The sequence below is a fragment of the Tenebrio molitor genome, chromosome 5 (genome assembly GCF_963966145.1).
Source record: "Tenebrio molitor chromosome 5, icTenMoli1.1, whole genome shotgun sequence".
Classification (NCBI taxonomy): Eukaryota; Metazoa; Arthropoda; class Insecta; order Coleoptera; family Tenebrionidae; genus Tenebrio; species Tenebrio molitor.
Genome location: NC_091050.1, coordinates 8,656,376 through 8,679,555, shown reverse-complemented (window position 1 = coordinate 8,679,555; position 23,180 = coordinate 8,656,376). Strand labels below are relative to the sequence as shown.

General features: G+C 34.1%; 4 protein-coding genes across 8 annotated transcripts in view; 3 read left to right on the top strand and 1 right to left on the bottom strand.

Annotated features, from left to right (window-relative positions):
- SNF4Agamma (SNF4/AMP-activated protein kinase gamma subunit) overlaps nt 1–2,629 on the bottom strand; it is a 62,617-nt gene extending 59,988 nt beyond the window's left edge. For both annotated transcript variants that reach the window (XM_069049021.1, XM_069049020.1), the window contains exon 1: nt 2,581–2,629. In XM_069049021.1, coding sequence (XP_068905122.1) covers nt 2,581–2,614 — 34 coding nt within the window. In that variant the 5' untranslated portion in view covers nt 2,615–2,629. The remainder of the gene's footprint in view (nt 1–2,580) is intronic.
- LOC138131806 (polypeptide N-acetylgalactosaminyltransferase 35A-like) lies at nt 1,258–4,117 on the top strand. Its single transcript, XM_069049023.1, has 9 exons — nt 1,258–1,411; nt 1,474–1,782; nt 1,833–1,971; nt 2,021–2,315; nt 2,364–2,568; nt 2,729–2,886; nt 2,938–3,090; nt 3,139–3,615; nt 3,668–4,117. The coding sequence occupies exons 2-9, from the start codon at nt 1,482–1,484 to the stop codon at nt 3,794–3,796; spliced, it is 1,857 nt and encodes a 618-aa protein (XP_068905124.1). The 5' UTR covers nt 1,258–1,411; nt 1,474–1,481; the 3' UTR covers nt 3,797–4,117.
- A 5,127-nt stretch (nt 4,118–9,244) lies between these two features.
- Nucleotides 9,245–20,254, top strand: LOC138132179 (photoreceptor-specific nuclear receptor-like). 4 transcript variants are annotated; one of them, XM_069049585.1, is made up of 6 exons: nt 9,245–9,343; nt 18,006–18,136; nt 18,197–18,312; nt 19,034–19,282; nt 19,375–19,779; nt 19,828–20,254. In XM_069049585.1, exons 2-6 carry the CDS (start codon nt 18,006–18,008, stop codon nt 20,226–20,228), a joined length of 1,302 nt encoding a protein of 433 aa, XP_068905686.1. In that variant the 5' UTR covers nt 9,245–9,343; the 3' UTR covers nt 20,229–20,254. The 4 variants fall into 4 exon arrangements, with proteins under 4 accessions (XP_068905686.1, XP_068905685.1, XP_068905684.1 ...); XM_069049584.1 differs by having other exon boundaries at nt 19,375–20,254; XM_069049583.1 differs by having other exon boundaries at nt 18,006–18,312.
- Nucleotides 20,255–20,619: 365 nt separating this feature from the next.
- LOC138131410 (general odorant-binding protein 83a-like) lies at nt 20,620–21,530 on the top strand. Its single transcript, XM_069048396.1, has 7 exons — nt 20,620–20,778; nt 20,829–20,907; nt 20,961–21,007; nt 21,058–21,093; nt 21,153–21,258; nt 21,311–21,375; nt 21,439–21,530. The coding sequence occupies exons 1-7, from the start codon at nt 20,722–20,724 to the stop codon at nt 21,454–21,456; spliced, it is 408 nt and encodes a 135-aa protein (XP_068904497.1). The 5' UTR covers nt 20,620–20,721; the 3' UTR covers nt 21,457–21,530.
- Nucleotides 21,531–23,180: the final 1,650 nt, after the last annotated feature.

The window sequence follows — 23,180 nt, the reverse complement described above, 5'->3', positions numbered from 1 at the left end:
AATAATTAATATTATTAATTTGTTTTCCCATCATTTGCAATTCTTCTATATGACTAGGTATCGTCTTTTCTATGAGAATTTAAAATGTGATCGTAGTGAATTTTCCAAAAAACCACCCAAATTTTCTTGTTAAAACTGTCATGTTGACAAAATACATAACCAATTAATGATGTTTATTACATCAATAAGTGTCTCGATGACAATAATTTTTTTTCTTTGTTTGCATAACCCACAATCGTGTAGGTTCGAAATTGCAGTTTTTTGACGTAAGTGATTGAAATATTAGTTGGATTGTTTCTTGCACATGGCACTTTAGTAATTGGAAAATGGAATTTATCCACAAATGCTTATGAACATAAGCATAAGGTTTCGGGTTGGCTCCGGGTGGGTTCCGGGTCGAGTCCGAGTCGGCTCCAGGTGGTTTCCGGGTCGGCTCCAGGTCGGTTCTGGGTCGGCTCCGGTTGGGTTCCGGGTCGACTCCGGGTGCATTCTCCGGGTCGGTTCCGGGTTGGCTCCGAGTCAGTTCCGGGTCGGCTCCAGGTGGGTTCCGAGTGGGCTCTGGGTGGGTTCCGGGTCGGGTCGGGTCAGGTCGGGTTAGATCTGGCACATCCTAATGCAGCGCAGAATGGAGGGGCCTTCATTCTCATCAGTGAGCCGAATAAGAACAGAGCAAGAGATCATAAGACCACGTACACCAATAAAGATCTGACCGCCTACATAATCAACGCAATAAAAGACGCAACGTATACTCGTTGAGGAACCAGGAGCGGCAGCTGCTTCAATAACATGAAATTTTTACTAAATATTTGATGTGAATTAATGTGGCGGTTATTTAATTAAAACGAAATCTTTACTCGTTTCATTAAAAAATTTGAAATTTTAACAGACTGTTCTACAGCGATACACAATCATCCTTGAATTTTTTGACAATTTTAAATCGATTACAATTGGGTGTTTTCGCTCGGACGGTGAAACTTTGAATCACCCTGTATATTTTATTATTGGGGTAGCAGCAGAAGAATGGTGAATGCTACCAGTCTGTGCTACCAGTAGTGAAGCCTCAAGCCAGTCTGGGGTTTGAGGTTTGTTATTGTTTCAACTGCTTCAAGTAATTCTCATTAATTTGCTTGTTGTTACTTGGTAGCAATAGTCGAAATAACAAAGTTCAGCCTAAATGCTGGTTAACTGCTGGGAATGGTTAATAACTTAATAATATGATTTTTTTGAAATTGAAATCGGGTTTTCATTTTTCAGACTTATAGTAACTTTTGAAATCCTAAGTTGGCAGTGACAGTAAATAAATGTCGCGCAGATGTAACCTCAAAATATTTTTTTAACATATTTACGCTTGTGTAGTTGGTTATGTAATTTTTAAATTAAATAAAGTTTATTGGAGTAAAGCATTAACAAGGTAATTGTAATTAATTATGCTCAGTTTGGAGACAGATGTTTACTGACACTTCCCACTTTTAGGATCTAGAATGGTTAGCATCAACAGGTCTTTTCTATATGGAATATGCTTTGCTTCCATAACTTGGATAATTTCTCTATGTTTGTACATAAAACTAACAAGCAATGAATCTCAAGTGACTCTAAGGCCTTCCAAACTATACTCAAAAGGTGTTCACCCTTCAAACAGTATTATAGATCCTGACATCAAACCTTTAAGGAGTTACAAACTCAGGAGAAATTACACAAGATATGTAACACACAGTTCTAAGTTGATTAAAAAATTACAACCTACCTATAAAAGCTACTCTAACAGTCTTAGTAACATAAGTGGTAAGTTTATTGAAGAAAAGTAGTACAGAAGGTGATTTAATTATGTTTAGAATTAAATGAGCTTGGGTTGATAAAAACAGTTGAAGATCAACAGAAGAAGAAAGAGGGTTATAAAAAGCATGCATACAATGTTTTGATAAGTGACAGACTTAGTTATCATCGTGAAATTCCAGACACAAGAAATCAACTGTAATGAAATGAAAATTTGTAAATTGTTAAATTGATTGGAATGTTTCAGGTGTAAGAATATTACATATTCTGAATTACCAACAGCTTCCATTATTATTTGTTTTTACAATGAACATTTTCACACATTGTTAAGAACAGTTCATTCAATTATTGACAGGACTCCAGCAACTATATTAAAAGAAATCTTGTTAGTAGATGATTACAGTGACTTAAATAATTTACATGAAGATATTTTGCAATATATTGATACAAATTTTGATAAAAGGGTTAAATTGTTAAAAACTGAAAGACGGGAAGGTTTAATTAGAGCAAGGTTGTTTGGATCTAGAAGAAGCAAGGGAGATGTGAGTAGTGACTAATGATCTGTGTCAAAAATTTTGTTTCTTTTGAAGGTCATAATATTTCTAGACAGTCATTGTGAAGTAAATGTTGGTTGGATTGAACCATTATTGGAAAGAATTAAAGATAACTACACCAATGTGGCAATGCCAGTTATTGACATTATTAATGCTGACACATTTGCTTACACTGCAAGTCCTCTAGTGAGGGGTGGCTTTAATTGGGGGTTGCATTTCAAGTGGGAAAATTTGCCTAAAGGTATTTACTGACCTGACTTTCTGACACTTTTTCGTGGTGACCACATTTTTTTTATAAATTGCAAACAATGTAGTAGCTTTACTCTAATCTTATCAGGCTCATCTCCATACTAGTGTCACCAAAATCAATTACCTACTTGATGAAACATTGTTTGTTGTAGGTACTTTATCTAACAAAACTGATTTCATTAAACCTATAAAGTCACCAACAATGGCAGGAGGATTATTTGCAATAAATAGAAAATATTTTATTCACTTGGGTGAATATGATGCTGGGATGAACATATGGGGGGGAGAAAATTTAGAAATCTCATTTAGGGTACTTTTTATTGAAAAAAAAATTGGAAGTTGCTATTATATTATATTTTAGATCTGGATGTGTGGAGGTAAACTAGAATTAATTCCTTGCAGTAGAGTTGGCCATGTCTTTAGACAGAGGCGCCCATATGGCTCTCCTGATGGTGAGGACACCATGTTACATAATTCTCTTCGAGTAGCTACTGTTTGGATGGACTCTTACAAGGTAATATCTTTAATTTTTTAAGGAAATAAAACTAATTTTATGTTAAAGGAATATTTCTTAAATCACCGCCCTGACGCAAAATCCATAAACTTTGGAGATGTCTCATCAAGAATTCAATTGAGAAAGGAACTAAAATGTAATGATTTTGATTGGTACTTGAAGAATGTCTATCCAGAATTGACTCTACCTACTGATAATGAAGAGCGCCTGAAAAAGAAATGGTCAGCTCTAGAAAATGACAAATTTCAGCCCTGGCACTCTAGAAAGAGAAATTATGTTGATCAGTACCAGATCAGATTATCTAATAGCTCTCTCTGTATTCAGTCAGCAAAAGATGTGACAAGCAAGGGAAGTAGTTTAATTTTGAAAAGTTGCATCAGGACAAAGAACCAAATGTGGTATGAGACTGATAAGAGTGAGCTAGTTTTAGGACAACTGCTCTGTTTGCAAGTGAACAATCCACACCCAATGTTATACAAGTGTCATGAAATGGGTGCAGATCAAGAGTGGAAACATCAAGGACAGGTAGTCATAAAACTGTGTTGAAAAGAATGATTTATGTAATATTTAATTGCAGAATAAAACTGCTATTTACAATATAGCAGCTGGTACTTGCTTAGGTGCAAAGGTCAAAGAGGTTGGTGGATTTGTAACTATGAAGCTCTGTACAAACTCAAGTTTAATTGCATGGGATCTTGTTAGATAAAAAGCATTTCATTTTTTAAGCTTCCAATTAAGACTGATTGACAATTTCTACTTATTCAAGAATTTACTGTTAAGCATATTTATATATTTTTATCTTGATGTTATTTTTGCGTTTATATAAGTGTATAAATTATACATTAATTTGAAAAGAGTTTAAGAATTAATTTTTTGTTATGTTCTTTTTTGATGTTTGAGATTATTTGTAAATTGATTACGTGGATTAAGGTTGCTAGCAATATGCGCATGAAATACTAATTTTTTACGTTTGTAAAAGAAAAATATGGTTGTGTGATCTAACTTTAATAAAGAAAGCTTGAAAATATCTGAGCATTTATTGAAACTGAAGCAACATCCAGGAAATTTCAATATGTACCTACTGAAGACTATTTGGAGAATACCAGTTGTGTAACTAGGAAATTAAGCCGACAATCCAATTTGTGCAATATTTTCTGTTATCATTGAATCCTACGTGAAAACGAGCATGTAGCTTATTAAATTCTACATAAATTTGGTCATATGCAAATTTTGGTAAGACTAATACTTTTCGCAATAACGTCTTGGAAAGTTCCATCGCGCAACGAAGTACACGACTGAGCAATCCAAATAATTACAGTGGAAACAGATAAATTCGGATTACAAAATTATTGATGTTCAACTTTGAATAATTATGTTGAAATCACTCCTGCAATGTTCTTGCTTAGCAATTTTTTTACAATACCAAACTTTAAAAAAACTACTATGAAACCTATTGAAATTGGTTTCCGAATACAGTATTGTCAAATAATGCGGATTCTTTAATTATCGGACAATCATGTAATGGGGATTTTAATTCTAAACAGAGTTCGTGGTCTTTTTTGAAGTGATAATAAAAAATTATCGGGAAAAAATTTCACGGGTAATTTCAATAAAAATGATAGATCAGTACTTATCAAATTTAAACTATAGGATTTTCCAATTATGTATTAAACAACCTGAATTTTTCTGCCACCATTTTATAGATAATCTTATTCGTTATAAACTCAGGTACTTGTCAGTATGTAATTAAAAATCTAGCCATCATTTTAGCATGATGGTCGAGTCGAATGTCGCGCTTCAGCAACGATATTTGGATTGATGCATTCGTATTGTTGGTTGCCTATGCTCAAGGAAAATAGGACGAGCTTTATCAAGGCGGTCTTTATTTTAGCAACAAAAAAATAGAGTCCGCCTTGGCTTTATAATAAAACTGTTTGCAAATTATTTAAATAGAATTTGCTTCATATTTAAATTTACGTTTGGGCTAATAATATTTTAATATTCTCAACTTAATGCAAACATCCAATCTATTAGCCGTTCGCGATTGTTTTAAACGTTACCACCGGCCCTCTGGAGCGGTGGAACTGTCGATTCCATCTTCGGGGCGGGTGTCGAGATTTGTTGACCGATGCCTCTTCCACGCCGGAGTGACTCTGGAAAGAGACGGTTGGATCCTGCCTCTCGATGCACGTGGTCTTGAAGAAGAGCATCGTTTTTTGTCCAGCTCGCTTTTACGGAGCCGCAGTCTTTTTTGTAGAGGGAGAGGAAAGGAGCCAACGAAACAAACACGTTTAGAGCGTGAGCGAAAGTGAACGATTTCGTCCGGCGTCGCCTATTTATAGGAAAGTTGGGAGCAAACGCGGCACGAACGAAGCCCGCTCATTGGCCGACCAATGAGCGGGAGCGCTAGTAAACGGGCGTTTTTTGGGGATATTATTCATCTTAAGTTTTTGTCACCCAGAATTTTTCTTGTTCAAATGACACTTTGGATTTGAAGTAAAAAAACTCCTTGTTTTTTACTGCTTTGAAATTAAATTCGTGAATTTTTTCCTTATTGTTCGTTATTTCTGTGTTTAATGTTGTTATTGTTCTTTGTTATACTGCGTATGACTATTCACTATTATTTTTAATGAAGCGCCCGTTTTGTGGCGCCCTCATCATTATGCATTTTTAATGAAGTGAACAGGCCGATTATGTTATAAGCAGGTCGTGGGGTGTATCCCAGCCCGAAAAAAACCGGGACAGAACGCAGAGCGATATCACAGGCCAAGATATTTTTTTGTTAGATTGGCGTCAGGTCCTGTCATATGACCTTTCCGTTTAAAATATTCGTCTTGTTGTCAATTCCATACTTCATTTAGTGCAGTTCAATTATAACTTAAAATAGGTAGATTTATTATAACAAATCACAATAGTGCCAAGTAAAATGTTAGATTTTCATAGATAGTCCGAATTTGAAACAATCGTGATGCTGGATATTACTTATTTCAAAAGACACCAAATTGGGGTATTTGTGTGATTATGTACTGTCGCGCGCAATAAATTTTGGTCGTCAATGTCATTTCAAAATTTGGTTAAATTGTCACAAATTTAAAATTTTTCCCTGCCTGATTATGCTCATGTCAACAAAGTGTCAAAACATTTTGGCGACAATTTTTTTGTCCGTCAGTGTACTGTGCGAGCAAAAAATTCTGGTCGTCAATGTCATTTCAAAATTTGGTTAGATTATCACAATTGAAAAAATATCCCTGCGTGATTATGCCCATGTCAACAAAGTGTCAAAAAAATTTGAATTGATATTAAAAAAATGACTATTAATGTCATATAACATGATGATAGGTTATGATATGATATTTACGATCGTTTTACAATGGAGAATTTTTGATTGCCTCAAAGCATGATTTTGACGATTAGTTTTTTTTGCTCGCGACAGTACAGTGGCGATCAATTAATTTTGAACGTGCTGTCATACATTCTAAAACGACCCTTATCTATTATTAACGATAATTTTGATTTTTGTGTCAATTTTGAAAATGTTAATGTCAGATTTGCTACTGTCAGTTATGATTGATGACACTAAAAGGTGGTTTACAGAGATTTTGTCGAAGTGACAGAAAAATGCTGCCCGAAATTCCATTTCCGCAACTGTACATAGGTACTTAATATGTATAAAGTAAACGCAATAGTCCATTGTTTATAATAAAAATATTACCTGAATTTTCACTTACAGGATGCAAATACTATGGCGGACAATAAATTTAGGCCGGCAAATTTCTGACATTTCAAAAAAGTCAATGCAAGCGACCATTTATTGTCATTATGACTGATGTGTCAGTTTGTCAAACTGAAGGTTTTCAAGCTGTTTGGCGTTTCCTTCGCCCTTTTCGTAACTTACAGATCATGACGCACTAGCATAACTGATTTGTAGTAGCACTTCTCTCTGGTGCACGCTTCTTTTCCCAATTTTAATTATGATTATCGCTGTCACGATGACAGAAATGACAAAAATCGAAAATGCGGTTAGTTGAACATAATGCCAGCTTCACATTTTGATGTCAAGCCAATGACAGGGCGGCCTAAATTTATTGTCCGCCATAGTACCATTAAATTCCATTAAGTTATTAAAATTAAAAATCTTCTATATATCTATTTTTATTTGCAGTTTTTTTAGAGGTCATAATGGTGGAGAGTAATTACAGCGAAGTACATCTGTAATTAAAAAAAATGTATAAATTGACAGTCATTTAATTTTAATTAAAAAACTGCATCCTCTTTTAGAGCGTAATAGTGAACGTATTGGTTGCTATGACAATTAAGAAAAAAAATCTTTGTATTGAAAACCAGCTCGATCAGGTTTTATTTTGTTTGTTTTTTTATTTCGAACTAATTCGCGAGTGTGAAATGCAGATCGACTAAAACTTATGAAATTGTGTCCTTTGCCATGACCCACATCCCACATCAGGAAGGAATAAATTCGAGCGCATCCAAGAACACTCATCTCTACTCTCTTCGCACTTTTCCGATCGTTAGATTCCCAGCTGCCGTTCCCCACACTCTTGTTCTTCTTATCTGTCCTGATCTTGGGCGCGAAACCGCGACCACGAATTGCTTTTAATTGATTTCCGATAAAAGGTTTCCACGTTTAACATAATAGCGGTGAAGTGTTGACATCCACTCGGTATGTGAACGGCGCCACGTGCTTCCCTCTTGCGCCACCCTGACACTCTTCGGATCTCATCACTCCACCGACACCCCTCGCTGAAAAATACTGAAACGATCTCACCCCAAATGAGCCGTAATTGTCCTTACTTACATACCTGAAAACAATCCGACATTAAGCTCCAATTTCCTTTTTTATTTCTGTTGTTCTCTTAACTATACTTTGGTTCTTGTTCGCGTACTTCTGAAGAGCGTCAAATACAGTTGGCCTGACACTGACACGTCGCTGAGTACATATTTGTGGACACTGATGTGTTATGTGTATATAGACTTTATTGGTACTGAGGTTTCTATTGCTGACACACAGGGCAGGACTCGAGGACCACAGGCGTTTGACGTGTTCAAATGGATGCTGTTGTTATCCTTGCCTAATTGACACAAGGAAAAACTTCTCTACTAAAGACAGATACATAAAAAAATCTTCTCTAATAACAAATATACTTTTTTAATTTTTATTGTACACATTACTGCACAAGTGCACAATATGCAGAATGCACATATTGCATATTACATAACTACTACGATTGGAGAAAATTTATGTTTGAATTATTTTATTTTCTTTTTTAGGGGAGAAATGTTGCAATAACAAAAGAACCCCGTGGGATACTTGATAGGTCAGGTCAATTCATCGTTAGTGAGCTGTGGTTGGACCACTACCCCACCACGATGGGCTTTGTTAGAGCGCTGTGAAAATTGTTTTCTGCAAACATAACAGAAGAAGGTTTAAGAAAGCTTAGTGACTTCTAGGCTACAGCGCCATCTACTGGAGTCTAATTAATAATCGTTTAAATTTGTAATTTTTGTAATATTTGTTAAAATATAAATATGTACCCAATTACCCATAAAGCTTTTGAGTTAAACACTTGGCCTAGATTTTCCGAAAAGAACTGTAAAAAATGACAGTAAGCGGTCACGTGTTGTGAAACAAAAAAATGCTGTGTGTTTGTATGGTACAAAATTTTTGAACGCATTATACTCAAAATGAATTATGATTGAAATATGGTATTATGTGAGGGGCAAATAAGAAAAGAACATTAAGTTCGTGGAGGCCATCGGGAGCCGAAGACTTCACCATTAGCCATAATAAACTAAATAATTCGTAAAGCCCCATTATGAAAGAGACAAGCCGTATAACTCAATAATGACAAATTACAGCCATTAATAATAAAAGTTGAGCTTTCCCGAGCTTATCTATAATATATATCATAACTGCGGGTTCGTGTTGTACGAAAGAAGTAAAAAAAGCAATGTTCAGTGACAGGTCGAAAGGGTGAACAAAGCCAGGACACGACCAATCAGGAGTAAGCTCACTCATTACGACCGCCAATGAAACATTTTCTACTCGATCCAGCTACCACTGATCGCCGGCCTTTTAACCCTCTGGAATCCGGGGGCGGGTTGTACAGTTCAGGTTGTTTTGTGGCTGAAATTTTACTGCATGTGGCGGCTGAAAGGAAAATAGGTACTGTTGAAGTCGACTCCAAAAGAGTCGGGTGTGATTGTGCGAGAGCACCCTCTTGTAGAGCGTCAAAATGTAAGTGCTACGTTTAGATCAATTTAATTTTTTTAAATTTGTACAAATTCGATGTGTTGTTGAATAGTTTTGCATGTTTTCTCTTCGTTGTTTGTTTAATTGAATTTCATGTTTACTTATTACCTGTCAGCTCTCCATTATTCGCATATTTATAACTTCATACATTTTAATTTATTTTTAATTAATAAAAAATGTATTACTTTAATAATATATTTTATGCATTAATTTATTGTTTAATAAAATTCTATCTTCTAATTCTATCAATGGAATAATCGTCCTTGGTCACTGTAATAACACTATTCGCGATTTTTTAATTTTTTACTAAATATTTCAGTAACAATTTAAATTGAAATAAAAATTAATTAATGATTCAACACAAACAAAATATTTTAAACAATTGTAAAAATAATAAATCACAAATCAATCGACTCTTTTATTTATTTTTTCTATAGCAGATGTTAAAGTGTGCTTTTATCTATTCAAATCAAAAGGTCAAGTAGCATGTTAACCGCAAGGGTAGATAAAGTGCTACTTTAACAACAAGTGTAGATAAAGTATTTTTTTTATTACCCTAACAACGCTCACACTAACGAAATTTTAAAACCTGACACGATTAGTAATGATTTAAAAAAAATATTTTTTGTTCGACACTGTCAGAATTTGAGAATTTTCTCCTGTGTGAACGGATTTTGATAAATTTGTCAACTTGTCAAAACAAACGTCAAGCTAATTTTAAAGATTTTTAGCGATTTGGAGCCTTTAAGGGGCTCGTCGAACAAAAAAACGTTGTATTCAACTCGTTCTTGTGTAATTTGGGCTTTTTTGGCACTCGTGGCAAAAAAAGCCAAAATTACACACGAACTCGTTAAATAAATAACTATTTTAATAATAAAATACAAATGCTATAGAAAAAAATAGAATATTATACACGACGATAAAATTTAATTATCTTCTCCAGCGTTTTTCCCATGTTTTCTTATTAACCAAAAATTTTTATTAGTGTACGTAGGTTAGATAAAACAAATCATCTTACAATAATGCGATTATTTTGTTAACGATAGTCTAGCTAAATTGTTTTTACCTGAAAAAGTCCATTATGAAAAACTTTTGCTAATGCTTACCGATGCTGCTCCATGTCTGGTCAAATCAGCAGAGAGTCTTTAGATTGTCTTTCCCAATTTAATCCATTGTACCTGTTTGGCACCTGGCTTAAATAGGGTAGCCGAAAAAATTAGACTTGAATTTCCACTAGTAAATATGTAGTTTAATTAATTAGTAATATTAAAAAAGTAATTCTAAAAGCGCCATTACAAGTACAGCCAGAACCTATATCCTATATTAATCAGTTAGGATACATGGTTTAATTGTGCAATATGTCTGGCTGATCCCTACGACGCGACGGTATGAAAAGTGTTGTTAGACAATTTGACTCTGAAAGTTGTATCGCTATTGAAAAATGTCCAGCAATTTTTGCCGACGGCATTTATCAAAGCAAATTTTGAGGTAATTAGACATAGCATAAAATAATTGGAAGATCCGAAATTGTCACTAAATAAAAGTATTAATATTGTCAACAATATTCAGGAACAAAGAGGAGCCATTAGGGGGTTAGTTGGGAAAAGATAAATTGGAGGATATTTTAACTAAAAACAAAGAATTCATTAAAATCTATAAATAATGTTTTAAATGGTAATTTTGATGAAGATGTTTCCATGTGTGCTTCTGTAATAAGTAGCTTTAAGTTTGCACCAATTACATCGTGCCATGGGGAAAGGTAATTTTCATCATATAAACATATTTTAACGTTAACCGATTGAAGACAAAACCTAACAATGGAAAATATTGAAAAATATATGCTTACATATTGTAACAATAAATATTATTATTAATAATAGCAAATGTGTTTTATTTCCTGAAAAAATAACTGCATATTGTTAATATATTTTGCATATTTAACTGCATATTTTGGTAACTTTTTAGTGCATATTGCATGCATATGTATACTATATTGGATATTTTTAGTGCATATTTTCCAGTCTCTGGCTGCTATGATACTAAAACGCCTGTCCGTCCTTTTGGACGCACCCCACAGATAACAAAAATCCTCCGATAAATAAAGGAGCTGTGGACTCGTTTTTTTTTTCGGGGACAACCTGTATATTAAAAACTATGACGTAGTAAAAAAATAATGGTCACTATTTTATATCTTTTTGTTAATAAATGACAATTTTCTGATTATACATCTTTGGCGTATTTTACTTTAACGGAAATATTGTGTTGAAGGTAATTAATATAATTATTTAAAACTAATGGTTTAAGAGCTAAAAAAAAAAAAAAAAAATTTTTTTTTTTTTTTTTTATTATTTATTGTTGTCGTTTGAAATTTTTATTATTAAGTATGTACCTACATTTAACAGACAATAAAAAGAAAACACCTGAATTTCTTTTTGTAAATATTTTTTATAAAAGATTTGTAGACTAAGGTCAGATTCTTCTAAAAGGAGAATATTTAAATCTAATTAAAAAAAATGCAGTCATAATCAATATTACGTAGACCAACATCCTACTACGCTTAAAAAATTAAAAAGCTTTAAAAATAGATAAAGCTTTTCTTATTTATGCGGCAAAACTGTGGCAAATAACTTTATGCACCCTGAGCGGCAGCTGGCAAAAAACGCATACCTATGAAGATGAGTGGCGTTTTTTTCACCCTCGAGATCACCCGATTATAAATTTAAATTCGTCTTTGATAATCCGTTATGAATGAGATCAATCAATAGAGGATTGAAGTGACAACTTAAAAAAAATAATTATTTATAGATGACGCAGATATTTTATTAAACTTCCGTTCCGAATCACGCCTCGCTTGTCTCATTTTCATCGCTTTAAACTCTTCGAATTGCAAATTATTAACAAATCATAAACTCATTTTGACACACCACATGTGATACCCCAAATATTTTCGAGTCCTGCACACTGGAAGTATTAAATTCACGTTAAAAGTTAAAGTTTTAGCCGATTTTCCGGTAGGCACATCGTCCGTCAATAAATATGATAAATGATTTTCAGTTTAGATACAAAACCCCGCATTACCTTGTACCGGACCATTCGCACCCTGTAATTAAGCCCCCTACATTCATATGTTACGCATTGGTAAATGACCAGCGACGTTTGTTTCTTTTTTCCTCTGAAACAGTGCAAATGGGGCGCTCCTTGTTGCACTGATTCATGAAATGACTCTTTTGGGGTTGAATGGTTCGTGGCCGACTGAGACAATCTGGCATATTGCAACATATTGTCTAATTTGTACTTATATTATATAATTAGTGGTCCACAATAGTACTGGGGGGTCGTGCCACGAGAACGTACAGGTGTTAAAGTTATAGGTCGACTTCCACCCTCCACCTGTACCGCAATTGTGTGCGTATACACGACTTCTTCAGATCTATTATAAATTCATTGCTAGCTTATTATTAAATGAAATGTTTTACCAAATCTCGCATACATTACAAATTCAAAATGGTGGCAGTTAATTTTTTGGAAGTGTCCAGTTGCAACATGTAGAATTGTAGACGGAGCGGGGAAAAGAAAACATCATTCGGACATTGTGTTTGATGTTTTGTTTTTAAATCAGATATGGCTTAAACGTTGGGGGCAGATGTCTGTTTTCTCACATCAACTATTCAACATGATGGTGAACCATTGAGATCGACGGTAACTGGCCACTGCAAGCGGAATAATGGCGGACCGACGCATTAAAAATAAGCTTGTAGTAGAAGACAGTTATCAAATATTCATGTGGTCTGACCACCGCCATTGTGTGACTACTAAAATAGACAAAGACCAGCGCCGGTCAATAATTTGATGACAATTATTACTGCAATAATAGAAAATGACGATTTGTTCCAATTAATATTGGCTCCACGTCAATAATTCGGATTTGCTAAATATTAAAATTAGAAATGAACAATAGGGACAATTAAATATGCATTTGACAGTCTCACGCTACTCGAGGAAATTTGTTATTTTTAATATTATGAAAATTTTATTAAAGCAACCATCATCTTGAACATTTTGCTATTTTTGGATAATTATCGTTATTAGCGTTAATAATTCAATTTTATTCGCGAAATAATACAGGTTCTACCGGGTGATTTTAAATGATTGTGACTTTTTTTCATAGGTTGGTAATATTATTGTTGGTTATTCTGCTTTTTAATGTGATAGTTGACATAAACATAGGCGTCCTCGCCTATTTGACACAATTTATTAATACATAAAATGTCAAAATGTCAAAATGCCAATGTGTTGATTAAGGTATCAAGTTTGCCAAAATAATTTATGAAAAATGTTCCCAACTTAAGAAAAAAAGTCACAATCATTTAAAATCACCCGGTATTTAATTATTTTATCAAAATTCGTATGTTATGCAGAGGGTCCCAAAATTGCAGAACAAATCAACACAGAGAGAAAAGATATTGTTTTTTTTTCTGAATGTAAGTTTGACAACATATGGATTTATGATTTATTTCAATAATGACTCAGTATGTAGTAATTATGGAGTTGGGGTAAAATCAAATTAATTAATCGATCTTAGTTAATTTAATTGATTTCGCGGATTTCGTGGAATTTCGCAGTTGATGTCGTGGATGATCTAGGTAATTAATTTTCGATAATACCATAACTAATTTAATTGATCCCGTAGTTTTTGGTTTTGATTAAAATTAATGAAAATCAGCACAACTTGTTCTGATAATTTGTTTTGATATCGTCAATATGATGCAAAATGTCGAGAATTGACTGAATTCAAATCAAATATATAATAATAGTAAAGTTGTGTTTGGGGGAAAATCTAATTTTGCGGTTACAACTTTGTTAAAGTGTATTGTTAAACACCAACAACCTTAAAAATTAGATCATCTTAAACATGAAATCAGAAGTAAGTACCTATTTTTTATACCTTGTGTCCCAAAATTTAGCGGAACAACTTGGCAGTACGTTATTACGTGGTCATTAAAATATCAGGTAAAAATGTAAAGAAATCAATCTTCTTTTTCGTAGAATATATGGACCTAATTGTTACACTAAATGTGGCAACATTTAAAAACATTCTGTGTATCCCAATGGTCTGCAAATATTTCATTTTTGTTGTATCCATAGAAATAAGAAAGAAAAATCAAAGCCATGTTGCCATACGTCATTTGAGGTAAAACCGAAATAAAATCACTTCTTGGAAATGCTGGAAATAATGAAGAAAATAATTGCAAACCTGATCACAAATATTCAGAATTAGTAGATATGCCACTGGCTAGTAAAAAACAAATAGTCAAAATCTTTTTTAATATTTAAAATAAATGAGATCAAAACTGTAACTTTTGAGCTCCCATATCTTCAGATCTAAAAGATATACCTGGTTTTTAAAAATAATTTTTGAATAAATAATCTATATAAATAATTGTCGATGTCAAAATTCTCTCAAAGACTAGGCTGTACCACTCTAAAACCTTTCGTTCCGGAACAACTGTATCGCAAAATCTCCCTAGATCAGGTTTGAGGTTATCTCAATAATTTTCAAAAGTCAGAAAAGTGTAAGGTAAGGTAAGGTGTAAGCTAATTTTATACCAAAAGATAAGAAATAAAGACGATAATGACACTGAAAAATATAATTGAACATATTCAGTAGCACAAGCGCCTTTACATCAAAAGGGCTGACATACAATTGATATTTAATTTTGAGTACTTAATAACCATCAAATAACTAGTGGTTCATACCAACATTAGTACATTACAACACTTTGACAATTGTTTTAAAGAAAAAATGAACTTTACACAGCGTAACTATACTATCGTATAATACTAGAAGTGAATCGATACGATTAATTGTTTTTCCAAAAACCCAAAAACAGGTACGAGTAAATTTCGTCTGTTCATTCATTAAAATTGAATTGACAATTCCACTCAGAAAATTTCAACCAATCAGCTTGTAGTATTTTGAATCATTGAACCAATTAGGAACGAATTACACCGATAATTTAGCATGGTCCTAAAATTATCGCTGTAATCATCTCCACCTTCCTAAAATTATCGCTGTAATTTTCTCCTCCTTCCTCGAATTTTGATAAACTCATTTTTGATCCACAGTAAAATTTTTGTTGTTTTCAACTACGTTAACTAACACTTTGAGAGTCATAAGAATACGCATAAATTAAAAAAAAATGTGTAAAATTTGAAAATGAAATTTTCCTTCGTGGAATTGTCATGCCGAATACAACTCGATGGTACGAAATTGCGGGAAATGTTTCTCCTCATTTTACTCGTATTTGTTTCTTAGACAATTTCCACTCGTTCGCTACGCTCACTTGTGGAAATTGTCGTCGAAACAAATACTCGTATAATGAGATCGAAAATTTCCGGCAATTTCGTACCCTCTCGTTGTATTACTAATGAAAATCGTACGACACTCATTAATGACCAATAGAAAAATTAGTTCACGAGCATAACCATGGCAACAAAAAAATTTCTTGGAAATTTTTTGTAGGTAGACCAACCTAACTGTGATTAATAAGTGGAAATTTTTTCAGCCAATCAAAATCATTTATTTTGTTGTTGTCTTGGTTATGGCTCGTGAACTAATTTTTCTATTGGTCTTTAATGAGTGTCGTACGATTTAAAAATTTATAATTTAAGAAGCATAATATCCGTGTCGTTGCGATTTTCTTACCGAATATGCCCTCGTGCACTGATTAATATCCGGAAATTTTATTCTCATGCATTTCCAAAACGTAATTAGCCCTCGTGTTTAATTAATACGTTTTAGAAATGCATTCGAAAAAATTTCCGGAAATAATCAATGCACTAGGGATATTATAAGTGAAAAATCATAAAACCAAAACACAAAGCGCTAATGTAGCACATTATTAAATGTGTTAAGACACGTTATTACTAAATAAAAGCTAATATTCGCGTTTCGATAACAAAACTGCGCTCATCAGTGCGACAAGTGATCCATTAAATTTCATTATATGGCACAAAAACAAATATATAGGGTGTATCTGAAATATGTGTGTTAATTTTAACACGTAACAGAGATTGTTCAATGAAACGTTTCTCTGTATTTGAATTTTTTCGAAATTTTTAAATAAATTAGGCATCAAAACGTATACCCGCCTAAGGGTAAGACGGAAAATTTTCTGTTGTGTAGCATGTAGTTAATCTCACGACCCGTTTGGTTAAAATTTGGGGGCAAAAAATCTTGGAAAACTATTGCGAATTTTAAAAAATGTTATAATAAAAGTTTCATAAATTGGCGAGTTCTTCCATTGGTTAAAATTAACACACGTATTTCAGATTTCCAAAGAAAAAAATGTCTGCTTTGTTCCTTGATTATTATTATTATTAGGTATAAGTATATTATTCTTTTCCACTTATTTGTAATTCACATTATCTGACCAATATTATGGCAGTAACGTGTAATTTCTTCTTGTATTCATTAAAGTAAGGTATATCATTTGAACTTGATCATTAAAATATCTAAAGATTGTAAAATGTTTGTGGGTTGTGGTTTTGGTCATTCCTTTAATACTCATCTTCTTCAGGTTGTGGAAGTCTGCCAACTGTTTATTCAGATATGCTGATTTTTTGTTCGACACTGTCAGAATTTGAGATTTTTCTCCTGTGTGAACGGATTTTGATAAATTTGACAACTTGTCAAAACGAAACGTCAAGCTAATTTTAAAGATTTTTAGCGATTTGGAGCCTTTAAGGGACTCGTCGAACAAAAAAACGTTGTATTCAACTCGTTCTTGTGTAATTTGGGCTTTTTTTGGCACTCGTGGACCTTTAAAACTCTAGTTTCACTCGAGTTTTAAACTGGTCCACTCATGCCAAAAAAAGCCTAAATTACACACGAACTCGTTAAATAAATAACTATAAATAATATCAAAGCACATTTTAAGAGATTTCTAGTAAAACACAAAAAAAAAAACAAATTTTAGTTGTTTTATCATTTTGTTAAATTTCTGCGACTCCTTGTAGAATCATTTTTAGCATGCACGCTCTGTAATCACCTTTCATAATTTATTTATAAAATTTATGTCTGATATGTACAGTTATTTAGTTACATAATGTTGTTTTCTTCATTGCTCCTTCTCTTTATTTTTGTAAATTAAAAAATAATATCGTCGGTGATACGGCAAGAGGTTATATGTCAAAATTTATTCTTGAAACACATAGCATATTATATCCTCTTATTAAAAAACACAGATCGGAGGGTAAGATTTAATGGTCAAGTTGAAGGTTTTATTTATTATTAACATTTCTCTGTCGGTTTTGATAATATATTTTTTTTATTAATCTTATTAATCTCATGATACAGTTTAGGAAGCATTAAAAAAACTTATTAAAAATATTGAAGATCCCATACCAACGCTTAATTTTTATTTAAAATCTGTTTCTTCTACAAAGAATTTACATCAATTTACATCTGCTTAGGTTTTAAAGAAACTGCTACCAGTTCCATTTCACAAGTTTCTTTCTTATACAACGCATATTAAACAATTTTTGATTAATGCATACACCCTTTTTAAAAATGGATGCATGAGTCAGCACATAACTTCCCCAAGAACTGGTCTTTACTAACGCAAAACAAAAAATTCTTTTACAGATGGACGACAACATCGCCAACAGCAAAAACGAGTCATTATGCAGGGTTTGCGGCGACAAGGCCTCCGGGAAACACTACGGAGTCGCGAGTTGCGACGGTTGTCGCGGGTTCTTCAAAAGGAGCATCCGACGGTATTCCTCTCCCATCCCATACCAAAATAATAATAATAAAAACAGCATCTCCCTCTCCAGCAATTTAGAATACGTGTGTAAAGAAAACGGACGATGCATCGTCGATGTCACTAGAAGGAATCAATGTCAAGCTTGTCGCTTCAAGAAATGTCTACAAGTCAACATGAAAAGAGACGGTGAGTGGTGGCACTGGTGGCCATGTCCGAGGCCCACGTGTGTCCTTATTATATGAAAATTGTTGTTGGCGTTATATCGACGTATCGTGTTGAAGAGGAAAACGCGGCATTTAGATAGTAATTAACTGAACCGTGGCCCATAAACCCCCGACCACTAGAACGCTAAAGCCAGAAGTCAGGACATAAAATATTCAACAGCTCCCTTGTGTAATCATCATTACCGGGGGTTCCACAAGCCCAGCGCCGACCATGACATGACAATAGGACAACGTGTTTGGTTACGAGTGCAGGTGGCTGTTCCCATGCCTTCATACAGCCCCATTCACCTCATTTTTTACCCAAACTGCGACTTATGTGTCAATATCTGGTCCTCCACGAGTCTTACCGACCCGCCAAAACAACAATTACACCCCCAAGACGATATAAACCATCTTCATTAAAAATTAATAAATTATTTTTTAAAATCGTGCCACATTCGCCTAATAAATACTTTTAAGGGCTTGAGAGATTGGGTTTCAGCAGGCGATATAATCAGGCCAAAAGTAAACAAATTAGGGAACGTCACTGTCTCTATTATGGGATGGGGTCAATATTTATTTCACCCTGCAGTTCCCTCGGCCCACTTAGTTAACACTTTCAACCACTAACAATTGATCCTTTTATTCATATTTCACCCCTAAATTAGAACTGCTTGTTAAGTAAAAAAAAAATAATCTTGCAGCGGTGCAACACGAGCGAGCACCACGATCTACACAAACGAGTCTTCACCAATACCCTCTCAGTTTCGGGAGTAGGTTGAGGGGACTTCACACTTCAGTCTTTTCTACTCTTCCATTACATCCGCCAGTTCTGGAAAGCTCGATAAGTGGATCGTCGGCAATCGCCGGACACTATCTTCATCAGAATTATCTCTATCCAGGGATGTTGGGCTCCTTCCCGAAACCCGCCGGGTTAATACCTGGAGCACTTGGTGAGTGTGGTAGCGACGACCTTTGGAAACTTTTCTCCTTCTTTCCTGTTGTCGTTTCCTCATCGTATTTTCTGAAATATTTTGGAATTTAGGTCTGTACAACAAACCCACATCGCACCCCTCTATGCTGAACCTAACTGTGAGGACTCCATTAAAAGACGACGAAGTGACCAGTTCTGAAGAAGCTGCCCGAGACAGAGAAAAATGCTCCCCAGACGAGACCCCCGAAGACAATAAAAGTAGCTTAGAGCTACCGTTGATGACCGAACCTTGCAAGCCAGTCCTGAGACCCTTGGACATCCCGTGTCTCAATCTTTTTCCCGCCGAGAACGTGTACGAATCCGCAGCAAAACTACTCTTTTTAGCTATAAAGTGGGCACGAAGCATCCCATCCTTCCTACAACTGTCATACCGCGACCAGTCCATCTTGCTGGAAGAGAGCTGGAGCGAACTCTTTGTGTTGACAGCAGCGCAGTGGGCTTTCCCCGTCGACGAAAGTAAGCGCTTCTTTCGCCCAAGACTTGTGTTTCATTGCTCCCTTGTAGCTCTTCTCGTTAGCAACGCAATCGCGCCGACCTCGAGACACGCCGCTCTGGAAGAAGATGCCAGACGCTTGAGGGAAATCATCACCAGACTCACACTGTTGAGGGTGGACCACACCGAACACGCTTGTCTGAAAGCTTTGGTGTTGTTCAAGTCCGAGTGCAGAGGACTTTGCGAGCCGAGTCATGTGGAACTGTTGCAAGATCAGACTCACGTGATGCTGCACGAGTACTGTAGCCAAAGACAGAGTTCGCACAAGGGGAGGTTTGGTAAACTTCTGCTGACGTTACCGGCTGTTCAGTCCGTCACGAGGAGAGGATTGGAGGAATTGATTTTTAGGCAGACTGTGGGGGACGTGGCAATTGACAGATTGTTGACAGATCTGGCGAAGGCGACACACTAATTGGCTTTAAAACACTTGTGTTGTTACCTGCAAATGTGTAAAATAAATAAAACTATGTAAATTTTATGTCATGTATTTATTTTTATTTGATTAAACGCTAAAAAAAATTAAATTGAAGATTCAGTTTCCCGATTATCGAAGAGTAGAACCTCTTGATTGTTTTATCTAATTTTCTGACGCAGCCTTGGTATCAAGAGAAAATCGCACGACGATTGAGCACAGACATTGACATATTAAAATTTATATAATTTCATACTATCTGGGTACTTAACCTGTTATGAGTGATACACGATGCAAGTTATCAGGTTAATCAATTATTTAAAATAATATTGCAAACAATACAAACTCTTCGAAATGGTCATTACTGTGTTCATTCATTAAGTGATGTGTAGAGTGGGGTACGGTCTTTAAATATTATTTATACTTGGAAGTATCTCCATTACTTATTTACGTGTGTCTCGTATGTATTCACCTGTGAATGAAATAGTTTACAATGTCTCTTAAATTTTTAATTGTGTTTTTGATTTCTCCATTTTTCGTGGCCTCAAAAGTAAAGAAATATTTCTGTAAGACGGTTTTGATTTAGCTCGCAATTTTTAGGTAGACATTCCTCCAGATCTACAAAAGTTCATTGACGATCTGCACGACTATTGTTTAAAGGATAGGGGATTAACTGAAGGTTTGAATTAACAACTGTTAAATTCTGTTAATAAAACTGTTGTTATTTTCCAGATGACTTTAACAAATTTGATATTACCAAGAAAGATCCTGTTATGATGGTATTATTATGTATTTTTATTCTTTTAATGCTACTAATTTTTCTTTTCAGTGCTACATGAAGTGTCTCTTTACAAGAGCGAATTGGGTAAGTTTGTAGGTACTTTGTGGATAAAGGTTTTGAAAGCTGACAAATTGGCGTTACAGATGAACAACGATGAAGTACTTCAGTATGATTTTATAAAAGATAATGTTCACCATTCAGTCAGACACATTACTCTTCCAGAATTAGAAAATTGTGGCACAAAAACAGGTAAGGTAATGTTTATTGATGTTAGATTTATATTTCAACAGAAAAATTTCAGCCGAAGGAGCAGAATGCGAAAAGAGTTACAATTTTTACTATTGCATGAATCAAGTGGAACCAGAGGTAAGTAAATTTAAAAAAATAAAATAAATGTTCTGGGAAGCAACAAATTGTTTATTTTTCTAGGACTGGGTTTTGATTTGAATTATACGTCGTCAGCTTGTTTTTTATGCAAACAAAATGTAAAGAAGATTATGAATAAAATACTGCATGCATAATTGAAAGTGTTTTTTTCCCTGGTATTAAAGATACGCTTATTTAAAAAAACATGTTTCGAAGAATAATATTCGACACATTTCTGTTTTGAAAAAATGGTATAGATCTTTCAACTAAAATGAGATTATGTTTATCGATACAAAATGAATATTATCTAAAAAACCTTAAAAATTTAAATAATTTACTTCACCAAAATGAGAAATTTTATTTGAAATATGTAGGTATGTTCATCCAGTGATCATTGAATATTGAATTGAATAATTTACATACAATGTGGCCAATAAGATAAAGCGCGACTATGGAAAGCCTGTGAACTGTCTTCTGGCACTTTTGACATTTAAATTAAATAATTATATTTAAACAACAATTGTCACTCGAGAACACGAAATATTGATGACAAAAATGAAAACGAAGAAAAGGATGACTGGGTTTACCGTACAGAATTTGATTTGTTGAAATTTCTACAAAAGCTTTCTTCGTCGTAGGAGGGTTCAAGCTACGACATTTTCAGTTTTTCGTATCTTCCCTTATCTCTCTCTTTGTTGATCATATTGTATTTTCTTTCTCGAAAAGAATTCGAAGAACTCAACTTTCATTTTCTCAAAAAAATTTTTACGACAATTTCCGCCTCTTTTCCGTTTTCGCATAATAACGTCAGATTTGGAATTATATAAAATTTTGACTTATGTCCATGTACGTTACGACTGATAGTGATAACGTGTGAACAACAATTACTGATTGAGTTGGCAATAAATTCTGGTGACTTTTGGTGACTTTTATGTCATGTTCCAACGATAAAACCATTTTATTATTAAAAGAATACAAAAACCAAGACGTTTAAATATGAAATGTATACCAGCTGTCAATAGTGTCAATAAAACAAATCGAAATAGGTACAATTCACAGTCTTGAAAATTTCATGTAAAATTTTTTATTGCCAACTGAAACAGTTATTGTTGCTCACCCTGTTCATATGTCCTGAGATATCAACTTTTTAAAGTGAAACTAGAGTGGAAATAAAATTTCAAATTTGAGTCGACATAAAAAAATGTGTCAAAATGGAAAGGGGAGAAACATGAAAAAAGGTTTCTTTTAAAAAATAAATTTGACCTATCCAAGTGCTTTTCGATAACTAGGTAGAAAATTTGTAATTTAGACTCTATAGGACGTTTCGTTACGTTACGTATTTGGTAACAAGTGAGTGTATTGTGATAATTGCAGCAAAATGTAAAAATACTATTTTATGAAAGTCATGAATAAAGCGTAGAATAATGTGTAGATATAATTATAATATACATATATTCTTTTGCACTGCAATAAACAAAGAGATAATATATCGACGACAAGTCAAGGAAAAATTGATAATAAACGCGATAGTTTATGCCGAAGTGATTGTTAAAGAGGAGATAATTATATGCGTGAGAAGAAAAATTGCATTCATTCCCGATTTCCATTGATAAGTGTTTTCCTCTCTGTGACATAGATTTAATGGGCAACATAATGACACCATTAGAACAAGTAAAACACAATAATTAAAAATAATGAGTAATCATATCTCGAACTTTATGAAAGGTGAAGTTTGTAGGTAGGTACGATTCTGCGATTCAAACATTTTTTATTGTCATAAATTATGTCTTCCCCTGCCAGAGATA

Bases quoted from the DNA above. Each gene is read 5' to 3' on its own strand.
- LOC138131806 (XM_069049023.1), top strand. From the start codon at position 1,482: ATGGTTAGCATCAACAGGTCTTTTCTATATGGAATATGCTTTGCTTCC. The intron at 2,316-2,363 runs GTGAGTAGTGAC...TTTCTTTTGAAG, and splicing joins CTAGAAGAAGCAAGGGAGAT to GTCATAATATTTCTAGACAG. The intron at 2,887-2,937 runs GTACTTTTTATT...ATTATATTTTAG, and splicing joins ATTTAGAAATCTCATTTAGG to ATCTGGATGTGTGGAGGTAA.
- LOC138132179 (XM_069049582.1), top strand. From the start codon at position 18,006: ATGGACGACAACATCGCCAACAGCAAAAACGAGTCATTATGCAGGGTT. The intron at 18,313-19,033 runs GTGAGTGGTGGC...ATAATCTTGCAG, and splicing joins AGTCAACATGAAAAGAGACG to CGGTGCAACACGAGCGAGCA. The intron at 19,283-19,374 runs GTGAGTGTGGTA...TTTGGAATTTAG, and splicing joins GTTAATACCTGGAGCACTTG to GTCTGTACAACAAACCCACA.
- LOC138131410 (XM_069048396.1), top strand. From the start codon at position 20,722: ATGTCTCTTAAATTTTTAATTGTGTTTTTGATTTCTCCATTTTTCGTG. The intron at 20,908-20,960 runs GTTTGAATTAAC...GTTATTTTCCAG, and splicing joins GGATAGGGGATTAACTGAAG to ATGACTTTAACAAATTTGAT. The intron at 21,094-21,152 runs GTAAGTTTGTAG...TTGGCGTTACAG, and splicing joins TCTTTACAAGAGCGAATTGG to ATGAACAACGATGAAGTACT.